We start from the raw sequence: 13,650 nt of genomic DNA on the forward strand, positions 1-13,650 counted from the left end.
TGCGAGGACCTGCTGTTCCTTCTCTCCGACCGCCCCGGACGGTGGACGCCGCCTGCCGACAGACCGCCGCCCCGCCGTGAGGACTAACAATCGCTCCCTCTCCTCGACCGAAGATTGCCCCCGGGTCCAATTTCCAGCAACAAGACTCATTTTGATTCTTCCAGTTTCAACAATGACTACAGAAAGGAAACTCCCAGAGATAATGAATTTGAAAACACAGATCTTGGGAATAAAATTGAGGATGGATTTCTTACTGGTTATCCAAGTGTCTATATTGAAATGAAACAATTAGGAGGTTTGATACAGATCAATATAGATGAATTTTAGTGTATGACACAACTTAGATAATTTTTCACTGCACATTGTTATCAATAAAGTTTCTATTTTTTTCTCAAATATGTAAATTTTATTTGTAAAATATATTTTGAATATTTTTAATAAAAAAGTTGCCGGCATTCCTAGCGTTGCGCAAGCTGCTGGTGCTAGATTCTTGTATTTTTGCACTCTTGCAAACTTGGGAAATTTAAAGGTACAAATATTGGTAATGGCTCAGCAAGCTATGACGTAGCACGGCTTGGCTTGCAGGAACCCATGCGAGACTTAGCTGTCCCATCTCTGTCTCATTGCATTTTAAGGTTTAGAAAGGAAAAAGGAGTAGAGGAGAGATTCCGTCCCCTGCTCGCTGCCAACAAAAGTTGGACGGGCGTGGCTGGAAGGCGAGCTCGCAGAGTCCGGAGCCGACGCGTCCAAAAGGTTCGAAGGAACCGGACGGAGGGCCGGCGCTCGGAGTCTCCACAAGAAAATTGCCCTGGAACATATGCTTATTATAAGATACTTTAAAAAACAAAGTAAGACGACCTTGCTATACAAGCAAGGTGGGCTTTCATACGTGGTAACAAAAAAAACGTAACAAAGAGCCAAAGCCGTCCCGTGTTTGTTCCGGCCGTCCCGCACTGTCTACGGGCTGAGCTCCTCCAAGCGGGAGGACTTGGACTCCACCACCGTGCGCTCGTGCGAGTCGCACACCTGCGTGCTGAACCTGCACCCCAGCCTCGACATCCTCGTCCCCCTCCTTCTTGCTCCACCCACGCCCGGCCTCCCACCACCTCTGCGGCCGGGCCCGTCCATCTTGGCGATGGCCTTCTTCATGCTGGCGCACTCCCGCTCCAACTCCTGCACGCGGCTCCGCATGCTGTCCATGTCCAGCCTCAGCACCTGGTTCTCCCGCTCCGCCGTTCGCCGCGACAACGAGGCTGCCGACGTGTCCCCGCCGCCGCCGACGACGCGTCCGCCGCCCCTTGTCCTCCCGGCGCTCGCCGCCGCCGACGCCTCCTGCTCCGCCGCCAGCAGCGTCCCCGCGATGGCCTGCCGGAGCTGGAGCTGCTCGAAGAAGAGCACCTGCACCACCGCCCGCAGCGGCAGCCGCTCGTTCTGGGCCGCGTGGGTGCACGCCTCCAGCGTCAGCTTCCGGCAGTCCACCACGCCGCATACCCGCTCCCGCTCCTCCTCCCTCATCCGCGGGTGCGCCTGCGAATGAACGATGTCACGTTGCTCCTCCCCTTTTACTGTTCTCGTTGTTATTGCATGCAGTCGAAATTTTGACTTGGGATTCAACCCATCGATCCGGGGACAGACAAAAAACAAAAGCAAAATAGAAAGAAAAAGAAAAACAGGATGAAAAGAAAAAACCCCGTGAATGAAGGATATCCTGAACGAAACGTACCGTACCTTCAGATAGATATCAACGGCCCGATAGAGCCCGTCGTAGAAGACCCGCGCGCGATCGGGGAGGGCCAACGCCAGCTCGCAGAAACCGTCGGGAGTCAGATTGGTGTCCGACGCGATCTCCGCCAGGTACCCGTCCACGAGCTTTCCCACCGCCGTCAGCTTGCCGGCACGCGGCAATATCCTCGCGCCCCTATCCTCCTCCTCCTCCTCGTCGGCGGCGAACACCGCCGACGAGCTCTCCTCCTCCGCCTCTGCCTCCTGTAACCCCTGGAGGAAGTGGCCCAAGATCCGCTGCACGCAGTCTACGTCGTAGAGCGTCTCGGCCAGGTAGGAGAAGCTCGGGATCAGCAGATCGTCCAGCGTCGCCTGTTCCAGCTGCGACGCGATCTTCCGCTCCAGAGCCGTTCTCGAAGCTTCCGAGGCCCGCAGGATGTTGACCGTCCGCAGGAGCCCGAAGAGGAGTCGGGTGGTCGTCCGCCCCAAGCGCAAGCTCTTCTCCGGGGGCAGATTGGTGATTACGGTCTCGAGGAGTTCCCTCTGCTCCGTTTCCGAGGCCACGGGCGCGGAGGCGTGCCGCCGGGTGGTGGTTGACCGGGAGAGCCCCGGGATGGATCTCTTGGCGTAGGACACGAGCGCCGCCTCCATGGCCTCCGAGCCCAGATCACGGGCCTTCAAGGCCGCGATCACGCGCTTGTACATCGGCAGACTCAGGATCGTCAGAGCCTCGAACCAGGAGTCCGCCGAGGAGGCGGCGGCGGCGGCGGCAGCGGAGGAGGAGGAGGATAGGATCCCGCCCCTCCGGCGGATGCCGGTGTCGATCCCGTTCCAGAGGACGGCGTTCGAGGCGCCGCCGTGCCTGTCATTGACCGGCCACCCGAAGAGGGAGCCGGGATCGGACGAGGTGGCCCTGGCGGCGATCGAATCGATGCATCGCTGTACGATGCCCAGGTCCTCCGCCAGGGGAACCAGGTCCTCGCAGGACTTGAGGGCTCGGACCGATTCCCGGAGGTTGCGGAGAATGGATTGGGCGAGAAACCGCTCGGTACGGGAGACGAGGTTGTCCTCTGCGAATTCCTCGGTCATCTCAAGGTACTCCGCCGCGCAGCGGAGGGGGGCGACGTTCCACGACGTGAGCTCGACGTTGACGCCGTAGCAGAACTTGGCGGCCCCCTCGAACGTCTCCGGCCCGCCGGGGAAGTCCGGGAGGCAGATGGGGCGCGTCCCCGGTTCCTCCCCTTCCTTCTCTTCTTTGATCTCATCTTCTTCTGCTTCTCGTTGTCCCTCCTCCGCCTCCTCCGCCTCCTCCTCCTCCTTCTCCTCCTCCTCTCTTGATTCAGCATCATCGTCTCCTCCGTTCTGCGCTCTTCTTATTCTTCCACGCTCTCCAGGGTTTTCTTCCTGCTCTGTTATCAGCCGATGGAGCTTTCTGCTCTTGGACATCAAAGGGAACTGCCGCCACGGAGGCCAAAAAGAGGGAGAAAAAGATCTGTAAGTCTTCTGGGGATCATTTTATAATCTTTCCTTGAACTCCAGACTACAAGCAGTAGAAACCAAACAGAGCAAGAGATGAGAATTCTCGATCACCTTGTGGACATGGAAGATCATCTCTTCGACTTTGACGACGACATCGCTCGGCAATCCAGTGGTACAGAACCTGCCGATGGAAGTGAATAAGGTTCCACCATCTTGGAGGTAGCCGAAGAGAATGGGGCAAAGGAAACGAGCAAGAAGGAGCGTTCTGAATGTAACAGGGAAATTTTCTTACCAAGCCTGGCCTTTGGAACCGAGCTTCTCTGCCACCATTTTTCTCTAGCCCGAGTTCTTCGGAATGTGCCCCTCTACCTCCTCCTCCTCCTCCTCCTCCTCCTGCTGCTGCTGCTGCTGCTAGCACCAGAACCCGTCAGTCCCGCAGAACCGAGTCCCCTCTTTCTCCAAACAACATCTCTTCTTTGGATGATCCAAGTTGTGGAACGAGAGCCTGGTGATTTCTGGGATAGGCTGGAAGCCGTGTGCATCCGCGGCGACTCTTGAAGCCAGGAGATTCCACAGGCAAAGCGTCCTCTTTTTAAAAAGCAGAGGAATTCCACTGGGGAGCGCAAACAAATGGAACATGGCAGAGCTCGAAAAAGACCCCGCCCGCAAAACACAATTATTGTCATCCTTTATTTTAATTCATTACTCGAACATCGATCATTGCCTATAGCTGTTCCTCTTGCAGGCTTAATTATAATTACCTCAGAATCCCACTCCTGGTAGTTATTACAGAGGTGTCAAGAATCAGTGGGAAAGCTCATTCCTTCCTTTCCAACATTTTCATATGCACAAGCTAATCATCCTTCCCTTTGGTAAAATATAATCTTCTTAGTTTCATATGCTTTCTTCCTTTTTACTTGTCTTCCGTTTTTTTATTTATTTTCAATTGTTTTCCTTTTGCCGGTGTTTATTTTCCGTATTTGGGACTTGCAAGTCACGAGACTTTTCAGGTTTCTGCAGCCGCTCATAAATATCCCATCTACCGTTCGATATGGCGCGTTGAAGAGAGGGGGACCGAACGGGAGAGGCGCGGGAAACAAACTACAAATTTGAAAGGGGCATCCAATGCAATGCATGCCCTCAGGATCCAAAAATGTAATTTTCCAATTCGAATTGCGAGTACTGCTGCTGCCAAAATACGATCTGATAATCTGAAGTTATAGAGAATGCTGATCGATCTGCCACGGTAGAAGATGAAGTACCTATCTGCATTAAAAAAAAAAGAAAAGAGTAAAGAAGGCTGCCAGAGTTGATCCGGCCGAGAAGCCTTGAATGCTCAACTCTAACAGAACTTAACGAAATGGGATATATAGAAAATCGAGGAGGAAGGGAAATTATCGAGCTTGCAGCTTCATGGTCATACGTAAGGCTTTGAGTTCCTTTTGTAGACAAAGAGTTTGTTCCATCAGAGTTGGGCTCTAAAATTTAGAGTTCATAGAGAGTTGATTTCCGATTTTTCTTAACTTGATCAATCTAAAAATATGAGTCCAACTGATCCTCTGCTTTGCCACATGTTAACCCACGATTGGCTAGTCCGATTTTGGCCAAATTACATACCCCCTACTTCCGTGTCTTAGCTATTCTGTCTACTCGGGCTAAGAAAGTAATTATATGATTTAATAATAAGCCGAGTAGGGTTCACCTCAGCTTGCCTATTTATGTAGGCCACAGGTCATCCATCACATTCAGAGAAAATTGAGTGCAGATATGAAATTTTTGGCAGGCAATTTAAGCAAGCATTTTGAAATCTGAAAAGGCTTTATGGTTGATGTTGTGATTCAAATCTAGCCTGAGGGTGACCATACCGATGGAGTCGAGGGAGCTGTCGGTGTGAAGAGGGGAAGACGGAAACCACTTCCTACACGACGGCCGTAGATCTGCACAAAGCCTCACCGGTTTTTTCGGTGAGGGTCCTCCGACGATCAAATTAGAGTAGGCAAATTTTGGTCCAGCCAAGAGAGTCCCCTAGGGATGACCTGACCGAGCTATTTATAGCCTCGGTGGAGTGGCCCAGGTGACGAAGGTGCTGTCAGTCCCCATCATGAGGGGGTATGGTTCTAAGCCGGATGGCGTGCAGCACAGCCCATTCTTAAGAAGGGTAGGGCTTTGTCAGTTACAGCAGGGTATGGCCGGAGTAGTCAATGTGTCGTCGGACTGCTGTTGGCCGGTTATGGAGATATGACACGGTAGTGTGGTGGAGTACGGCCTCGTAGGTGGGCGTAAGCCTGCACGTGGATGTGGTTGTTGGGAAGGCCGAGCTCGTTAAGTAGTTGCGTCAGGCGTTTAGTGAGGCTGGCTCGATGTAGACTGGGAGGGCTCGGTTTTTCGGTTTCCAAGGTGTACTCGAGGGAGCGCTCCGAGCTCAAGGGTCGGAGCGTATGTGGTGTATTGCTGGGGTCGGCTTCTCGAACTTGGTCGGGACGGGTCGGCGTTTGCCTGGAGGCACCCCGAACTTGGTCGGGGGGTTGGCGAATGTTCGGAGTTGGTGGAGTTCCGAGGACGAGCTGGCTCTGGGCCGAAGTGAATGTTTAGTCATTCATTGTTGGTGTTTACTGGGCCGAAACGGGGCGGCCTTTTAGTTGTGGGCTGGACGATCCATTTTTTCCTCTATCATTTGCCCCCCACTTCCGAGGTCGAGCTGCCTTGCTGCTCGGACGATGGAAGTAGTCGGACTCCTGATCGTCCAGTACCTTAAATTCATAAGAAGAGGCACGTACTGGACTGGGTAGGCTTCGACACACTCCTTGGTTGAGAGCTCGGCGCTAGATTCGGGGTGTCCAAGCTGCTAGATTTTTCGAGAATAGAATTCGCCGCGGAAATTTTTCGGGGTTTCACGTAGGTGTCTCTTTCTGGAAAGTGGTTGAATTGGGATGAGGAGGGTTTCGACCATTAATTCCCCATCCCCCGAAGCATTCCTTTTGGCGGAGCATGAAGAGTCAGCCATTAATACTCCCTTCTCCGATGCGTCTCATCCGGCGGAAGGCAAGAGGTCAATCATCAATATTTCGAGCTCCAGAGTGCCCTTCATAATGATCCGCATTTAGTGAGGCGATTCAGAGAGATTTGTTGAGGCCGTCTTAGGGCTCGCCACATGGTTGATTCCGAACCGTATGATCATTTAGGTCGCTCGATCGGAGCCGTTGCAATGGCCTATATAAGGCCTGAAGAAGGGGTCGTAGGATCGTTACTTGACCTTCCTCCTACCCTGGTCTAGCCGCCGTTACCGGAGTGTTGGAATTCTCTTCCGAGGGATCCTGGGAGTTCTCGGCTAGCCTTTGCGTCATCCGTCGTTTTTCCATTTCGGGGGTCATTCTTCTTCTTTGCTCATCCATCTTTTCCGACGAGTTTTCGGGTAGGCATTTTATCCTTTATTTCGGTCGCTCGAAGAGTTTTTCGATTTCCTCCTCCTTTTTAGTTTCAGAGCCTGGGCAATGGACTCGCCGACGAGGGCATCGATGTTCGATGCAGGTCCATCGCGAATTCCGACTTCTTCTGAGATGGAAGAGGTCGGAGTAGAGGTGGGCCCAAGCCCATATGGAACTAGCTCGCTCATGACCGATGAGGATCTAGGCTCGGTTTGAGCCCGATTTTTCATTCCTTTGGAGTTCGTCCTTGAACTCCCAAACCTTGGGGGCCGAGTTACCAACCCCCCAAATGGTTGGGTCGGAGTGTATGTAGTACACTCCAAGCAAGGCTGAGTTTTCCTTTTCATAAGTTCGTGGGCGAGCTTCTGACGGTGTACGGCCTGGTGCCCGCGTAGCTTGCCCCGAACTTATGGAGGCTAATTATTGGTTTCCTCGCCCTCTGCCTAGCACATAGCTTGCCCCCCTTAGTGAACGTGTTCAGGAGCTGCTTTATATTAAAAGGCAACCCTGTAGATAAAGGGTGGTGGTACTTCTCCCCTTGAGGAGGCCGCAAGCTATTTGGGGGCCTGCCCACTTCCATCCATGGATGGAAGGATAACTTTTTCTATATCTCCTTTGAGCAGTCATAGGATTTAATCCGACCTGGAGCTTACCGTTAGTCTCGGTGAATAATAGGCTCCCGTAGTTATCGCAGTCCGAGCAGTGAACCCTAGATAGTTTGCTCGGATTGAAAGAGACTCCTTAGCTTACTGACCTGCTCAGCAAGGAGGCCTTGGTGAATCTTGGCTTGAGTCCAACCCGTCCCGAGGGTAAGAGCAATTTGACTTTTTCTTTTTCCATTCTTATGTTAGGGATGCTGACAAAACTTTTTGTTTTTAAATATCGCAGGGATGATTTTCGACACCAAGACGCTGGTGGCCATATGTAAGAGGAAGAGGGTCGCCCCCGAAGGGGTCCGTCTTGAGGTGAGGCCGAAGAAGGCAAGAATTGCTTCCGGCCTTGAGGTCGGGCAGGGAGAAGTCATCACCCCTGCTTTGGTCAGGCCTAGCTGGGGGCCTGTAGGGGAGGCCGAGGTGCCCCAGTCGACGACTGGGGGAGATCTCCCTGGCCGGGCGGCGGTCGTGCCAACTGACCAAGTCCCGGAGATTGCCGCCGCAGCTCAACCGTCCGGGCTGGATTCTGAGCCGACGTGTGGGCCTAGGACTTCAGTTCCTCCCACATTCTTGGTGTGCGTCGAGGCTGTAACTCCCTCCGAGGCTCCAGCCTTGGGGAGAATTGAGCCAATGATTACCCAGTTCGGTGGGGAGTCATCGCAGCGCGTACCTAAGGGCGATTCGACCCTCGGATCCGAAGAGGTCGCCCGTGGACTCATGCGCAGCATCATGCTTCCGTGTGACCGTATACTGATGGAGGGTGACCTTGGTGACCTCGTCGATCATGTCTATTCAGCGAGCATACGGGTAAGTGATGCTCATTCTTTTGTCCTTTTTGTTTTATGGATGTTTAACTTTTGCTGATACTTCCCTTTCTGTGCCAGTCTCTTCACGTGGTCAACGTGTTGATGTCCAACATACTCGCCGACCGGGAGGAGCTGAAGGTACTCCGATTGAGGACAGAGCTTGCCGAGCTCTAAAGTCAAGAGGCTGAAGGCCGGGCAGCGTCTGCTGTGCAACGCTAGCGTGAAGCCGAGGGTCGATTGGCAGCCACCAAGCAGCAGCGGCATGAAGCCATGGAGAAAGCTGCTGCCACTGAACGACAGCTTCGGAAGACCAAGAAGAAGGCACGCGCTTCCGAAGCTGTAATAAAAGATAAGGTTGCTCAAATTCAAGTCATGGAGGCTGAGCACTCCCAAGCCTGCTCCTCCTCAGCAAGCCATATTGCTGAGCTCGAAGCCGCTCTAGCCCGCCTTCGGGGCGAGGCGGAATAGCGAGAGCTGAAGATCGAGAAGCTCGAGGGCCTAGTGGAATCGTCCACCTGCGAAGCCATCGAGAAGTTTCGTCAGTCAGGGAAATATATCGCCGAACTGGCGGAAGGGTTTGCTGCCGCCATGATCCAAGGTTTCGACAATTGTTGTTTCCAAGTTCAGTAGCTCTTCCCCAAAGTCGACCTCGGCGGCCTTGAACCGAATACGGATAGGGCCGCTGAGGAAGGAGAGGACGCCGCCAAAGTTGCTAGCAAGACCAGGCCAAAGATTTCCTTCATAGGTGCCAATGGGATGGAATCATCAGCCATTCCTCAGGCCGACCCTAGAGCCAAAGCCACCGCAGTGGGTGGGGACGGTGCTCCCGAAGTTGCAGCCGAGCCAGAGGCTGCGATCGATAATAACGTGGAGGTCATCCACGTCGATTGATTCTTATTTTTGTAAGGCTGGCCACTTGGGTCCTTTGTAATTCTCCTGACCATGAGGTTGGGTGCTCTTGTATTCGGCCTTTGGCCTTTTTTGCCAATAAAAATCCTTTTTCTGTCAATTAGTGCTTTGAGTTCGCTCTGTCTTGTGCTTAGATATAAAGATTCGAATTATGTGACCCAAACTCGGGCAAGTCTTTCATAGCAAGGGCTGCACTTAGTACTTGGAGGAACTCTGAGTTTGGTACACCCCAAGGATAAACCTTGTGTGAAACGAGCCCGCAGCTCTTCGTTTAATAGCGCGAGCCGTTTGAAGCCTTGCCAGGGAGAGTGAAAGAAGCGATCGTAAATTACCTTAAGGATAGCAGCTCGTCCGAGGGCTTTTGTCAACTCAGGGGCGTACGTAAGTTTGGAGATACGCATTTACCCGAACGCGGAAACCTGCTCGAGGGGCCAAAGCCTCCTTGAGTCTTAGAAATCCACCCGAGGGGCCGAAGCCACTTCGAAAATAATAAGTTCGGGGATAAGCATCCATCCGAATGTAGAAACCTGCTCAAGGGGCTGAAGCCACCTCGAGACTTAGAAATTTGCCCGAGGGGCCGAAGCCACCTCGGGAATAATAAGTTCGGGGATAGACATCCACCCGAACGTAGAAATTTGCTCGAGGGACCGAAGCCACCTCAAGGCTTGGAAATCCATCCGAGGGGCCGAAGCCACCTCGAGAATAATAAGTTCGGGAATAGACATCCATCCGAATGTAGAAACCTGCTTGAGGAGCCGAAGCTACCTCGAGACTTAGAAATCCGCCCGAGGGGCCAAAGTCACCTCGGGAATAATAAGTTCAGGGATAAGCATCCACCCGAACGTAGAAACCAACTCGAGGGGCCGAAGCTACCTTGAAACCTAGAAATCTGCCCGAGGGGCCGAAGCCACCTCGGAAATAATAAGTTCAGGGATAAGCATCCACCCGAACGTAGAAACCTGTTCGAGGAGCCGAAGCCACCTCGAGTCTTAGAAATCCACCCTGTTGCCCAAGGTGACAAGCCAAGAGAGGGGGGGTGAATTGGTTTCTCTTAATTTTTACTATCTTACTTTAGTCAATTGATGAGTGAGTGAAATTAGAACAATGCACAATACAAACACACAAGAAGTATAGTGGTTTGGTGCTCTCCTAAGCACCTACGTCCACTCCCCAAGCGACCCCTTGGAAATTCACTATAATCCCGTGGATTACAGTTGGATTGTTTTCCAGGCTCACAATCCAAAAACCTTTATACTTTGGTTTTTCGGGATCACCAAGAACCTATGTTGGTTTTACGGGCTCACCAACGAACCTTCACAATTGGTTTTACGGGTTCACCAATAAACCTACACCGTTGGTTTTACGGGCTCACCAACAAACCTTTACAAGGTGATTAAAAAGAAAGAAGAATGTTGAAACTCCTAGATGAACAAATATAACATTTATAAGCTACAAAGAAGAGTTTAGAGAATAGTTATCGCTTGATGAAACTTCTCTCTTCTTTGTCAGGAATGCTTCACTCTTCAAGGGTGGATGGAGCTCTTAATATCTCTTGGAATCTGCTCAACTACTTTCTTTTGACTCTTGAATGAAGCACTTGGATGAAGAAGATTAGGGCACTTGTCTTTCTTGTGTAAGCTTTGATATTTTGCAAAAGGATGTTTCCTCTGATGAATAGTGTCACTTTAAATAGTTTCCTTCATCCATTGGACAAGCCCCAATGGTTAGAATTCAAAAACTAGCCGTTACTCACTGTTGGGAGGTCTGAAAGTACTTCTGCAGAACTAGCCGTTATGCTTCTGCCCGTGATTGGGTCGACTCAACTTTTACTGGGGTCGACCCAACTTTCACTTGGGTCGACTCAAGCAACATTGGGGTCGACCCTCTTAGAAACCACAGAACTTTGTATTTCAGCCTTCCTTCACTTGGGTTGACTCAACACTTTTTGGGTCGACTCAAGGTTCAGTTGGGTCGACTCAACTTCCAGTTGGGTCGACCCTCTCAGGATTTCTAGAGAACCTATTTTTGAATGCCATTGCCTTTGGGTCGACTCATGTTAACTCGGGGTCGACTCAAGTTTGGGTCGACTCAAGTTTCATTTGGGTCGACCCTCTCAGGGTTTTCAGAGAACTGTTTTCTTAAGGCTTGAGGATTGGGTCGACTCATCCTTTGCTTGGGTCGACCCAAGTATTGTTCATCCGTGCCATTTTTGCAGAAGTGTGCCAGATGGTTTCTTGATGTGCCGGGGTCGACTCAATCAATCTTGGGGTCGACTCAATAAATCTTGGGGTCGACTCAATCCACACTTTGCTGCAACTTAAGGTTAGATTCATCCATATAATCAATGAAATAAACTTTAAACAATTTTAAATATATGTCATGGTAGTGCTACATACTCCAAACAATGAAAATTACTATTGTCCACTTAAGAGTATGTTTCACTTAAAACTTTGCCGAATTAGAATTTAGAATTCACTATCCCTTTCCTATCGCAAATTTTATCTCATTAATAATCATTGAAATACATCTTAATCTCATTATACTAATGTATCGAGAGTGACAGACTTATTAATGATGTATCGAATTAACTTGTAACATACTCTTAATCATTGTATTAATCATCAAAATACCACTATCATCCTCAATCGCCCCTTTTTTGATGATTACAAAATATTGAGTACGAGCCTATTGATACTTATCTTAAAATTAGTTTTAGAAGGGCTCAAGTTGCTGAATTTCAGCTTTTCAAATTTGAGAGTGAAGTCTCCCCCTATTTTATCCAAATGTTTCCAATTTGACCTTTTGAATTACTCCCCCTTTCTTTTATATTTCATTAAAGATGAAACTTCAAAAATTTGAGATAAAGCATGAGTTTCAGATTATGTATCGAGGTGTGAAAGGTATGTGCCAAATTCTGAAATTCTATGTGCCAAATTCTAAAATTCGATTTAAATCTTAGACTTTAACATTTTCATTGTTACAGATTACTCCCCCTTAAATGTACAGTCTTTCCTAATATAATGTTCAACCTTGTTTGTCAACTCATTTCTCTTTCCTTGCTTACTCATTTCTCTTTCCTTGCTTCTCTCCCTTTTTGTTATCATCAAATAGACACAATAAGTAGACATAATAAATAATAAACAGTTCAATTTCATTGATCAAAATGGAACATTGTAATACATTAATGCCAAAACAAAACAATGTTCCTCAATCAAAGTACAAAGTACATGATCAACACAAAATACATATGAGAACTAGATAAATCCTAGGCACTAATACCAAAGGTGCTAACATCAGCCTAGGGGGTATCTAATGGCTGTGATCTAGTCCTCATCCTCCTAGCATAAGTGGCGAGGGGAGGTCGAGCCTGATGGGACTGAGTCTGGCGTGGAGCTCGGTGAGCTGGATGACTCTGTGCTGAAATCTCTGACTCAGCTGCCTGGGGCACAGATGGTCCATGAACCTCTCTCTCTCTCTCCGTAGAGCTCCTACCTGCTCTCTAAGATCGCTAATCTCGGCAGTCATAATATCCAATCTGCTCGTCAGTCCATCAGTGATAGTTCTCGCCTGAGCTGACATAAGCTCAGTCATCCTACTCCAAAACTCATCTGTGTATCCCGCAGGAACAGATGACGAAGGTCCAGCCTCTGAAGGTGCCGTAGGATGATCCGTAGGCTCCTCATTCTCAGGGATGGGGTCTCCAATCTCTGGTGCATCACCCTCTGGTGCATCACCCTGAATTCTAGCTCCTGCACGTACCCACTGCCCGTTCACCTTCTCATAACCCATGCGAATAAGGGATCGTGCAGTGTATATGTCAGTGAATAGTAGATGCCTGGAGATCTCTCCCTCTACTGATATGTCATGCTGTTGGAAGATCAGGGTGAGTATCATACCATAAGGCAGAAAGACTCTCAAATTGCATATGACCTTTCTCATCTGCCTAAGTATCATAGCTGGGAGGTTCAGGAGAATGCCCTGAATAATGTGCTCCATGACGACCAGGTCTCGCTCAAAAATGAGATCAAATCTCCTACTTTTCGAAAACAAAATCCGACCTATGAAGTTGTGCAACAACCTCATTTCAACTGAAAGAGAGCTTGTTATTACATTTTTGGAATAGTCAAAATCATCATCCTCAAGAATCAACTGTAGAGCTCTCAACTTATTTTCAGGCTTTTCTGGAGTTGCTCCTTCGCAGGGGAGATGAAGCAACTCACTTAAACTTTCTTCGGAAACCCTAACCCTTACTCCTCGGACTTCAGATATAAGCCCTCCCATTCTAGTTTTCAGGAAGGCATAGAACTCACGAACCAATTCTGGGTAGATCACCACATCTAGGGAGCAAAGATACTCCCAACCTTGCCTTCGGATCCAATCACCCAACCGAAACCCTTCTTGATCCAAAAATTCGGAGTGGATCCTTCTTCCCGTGGTAACCGGTCTCCCCGCAAATTTCGCAAGTTGGACTGAAGGGGAGGGAGGAGGAGGAGGCTCTACACGTGTCTCACCTTGTGGAGACACTGTAGAAGGCTCTGTAGCATCTCTTTCAACACGGGTGGTCCGTGAAACCCTCCCGGATCGCTTGGCTACGGCTTTCTTGGGTCCCATTTCTTCAAGATCTTGATCTAACGGCTTGGGGAAGCTTCCTTCTAC

At 49.9% G+C, this 13,650-nt stretch overlaps 1 protein-coding gene across 1 annotated transcript; it reads right to left on the reverse strand.

The window, feature by feature from the left end:
* Positions 1 to 474: 474 nt before the first annotated feature.
* On the reverse strand, positions 475 to 4,058 carry LOC103696928 (BTB/POZ domain-containing protein At5g66560-like). The gene is made up of 4 exons (XM_008778655.6): positions 3,494 to 4,058; positions 3,313 to 3,382; positions 1,729 to 3,177; positions 475 to 1,527 (listed from the first exon to the last, which is right to left on the reverse strand). The coding sequence occupies exons 1-4, from the start codon at positions 3,529 to 3,531 to the stop codon at positions 958 to 960; spliced, it is 2,127 nt and encodes a 708-aa protein (XP_008776877.1). The 5' UTR covers positions 3,532 to 4,058; the 3' UTR covers positions 475 to 957.
* Positions 4,059 to 13,650: the final 9,592 nt, after the last annotated feature.

Source organism: Phoenix dactylifera, chromosome 15 (genome assembly GCF_051530095.1).
Source record: "Phoenix dactylifera cultivar Ajwa chromosome 15, Ajwa_hap1_PhDact_Kaust_v1.1, whole genome shotgun sequence".
Lineage (NCBI taxonomy): Eukaryota > Viridiplantae > Streptophyta > Magnoliopsida > Arecales > Arecaceae > Phoenix > Phoenix dactylifera.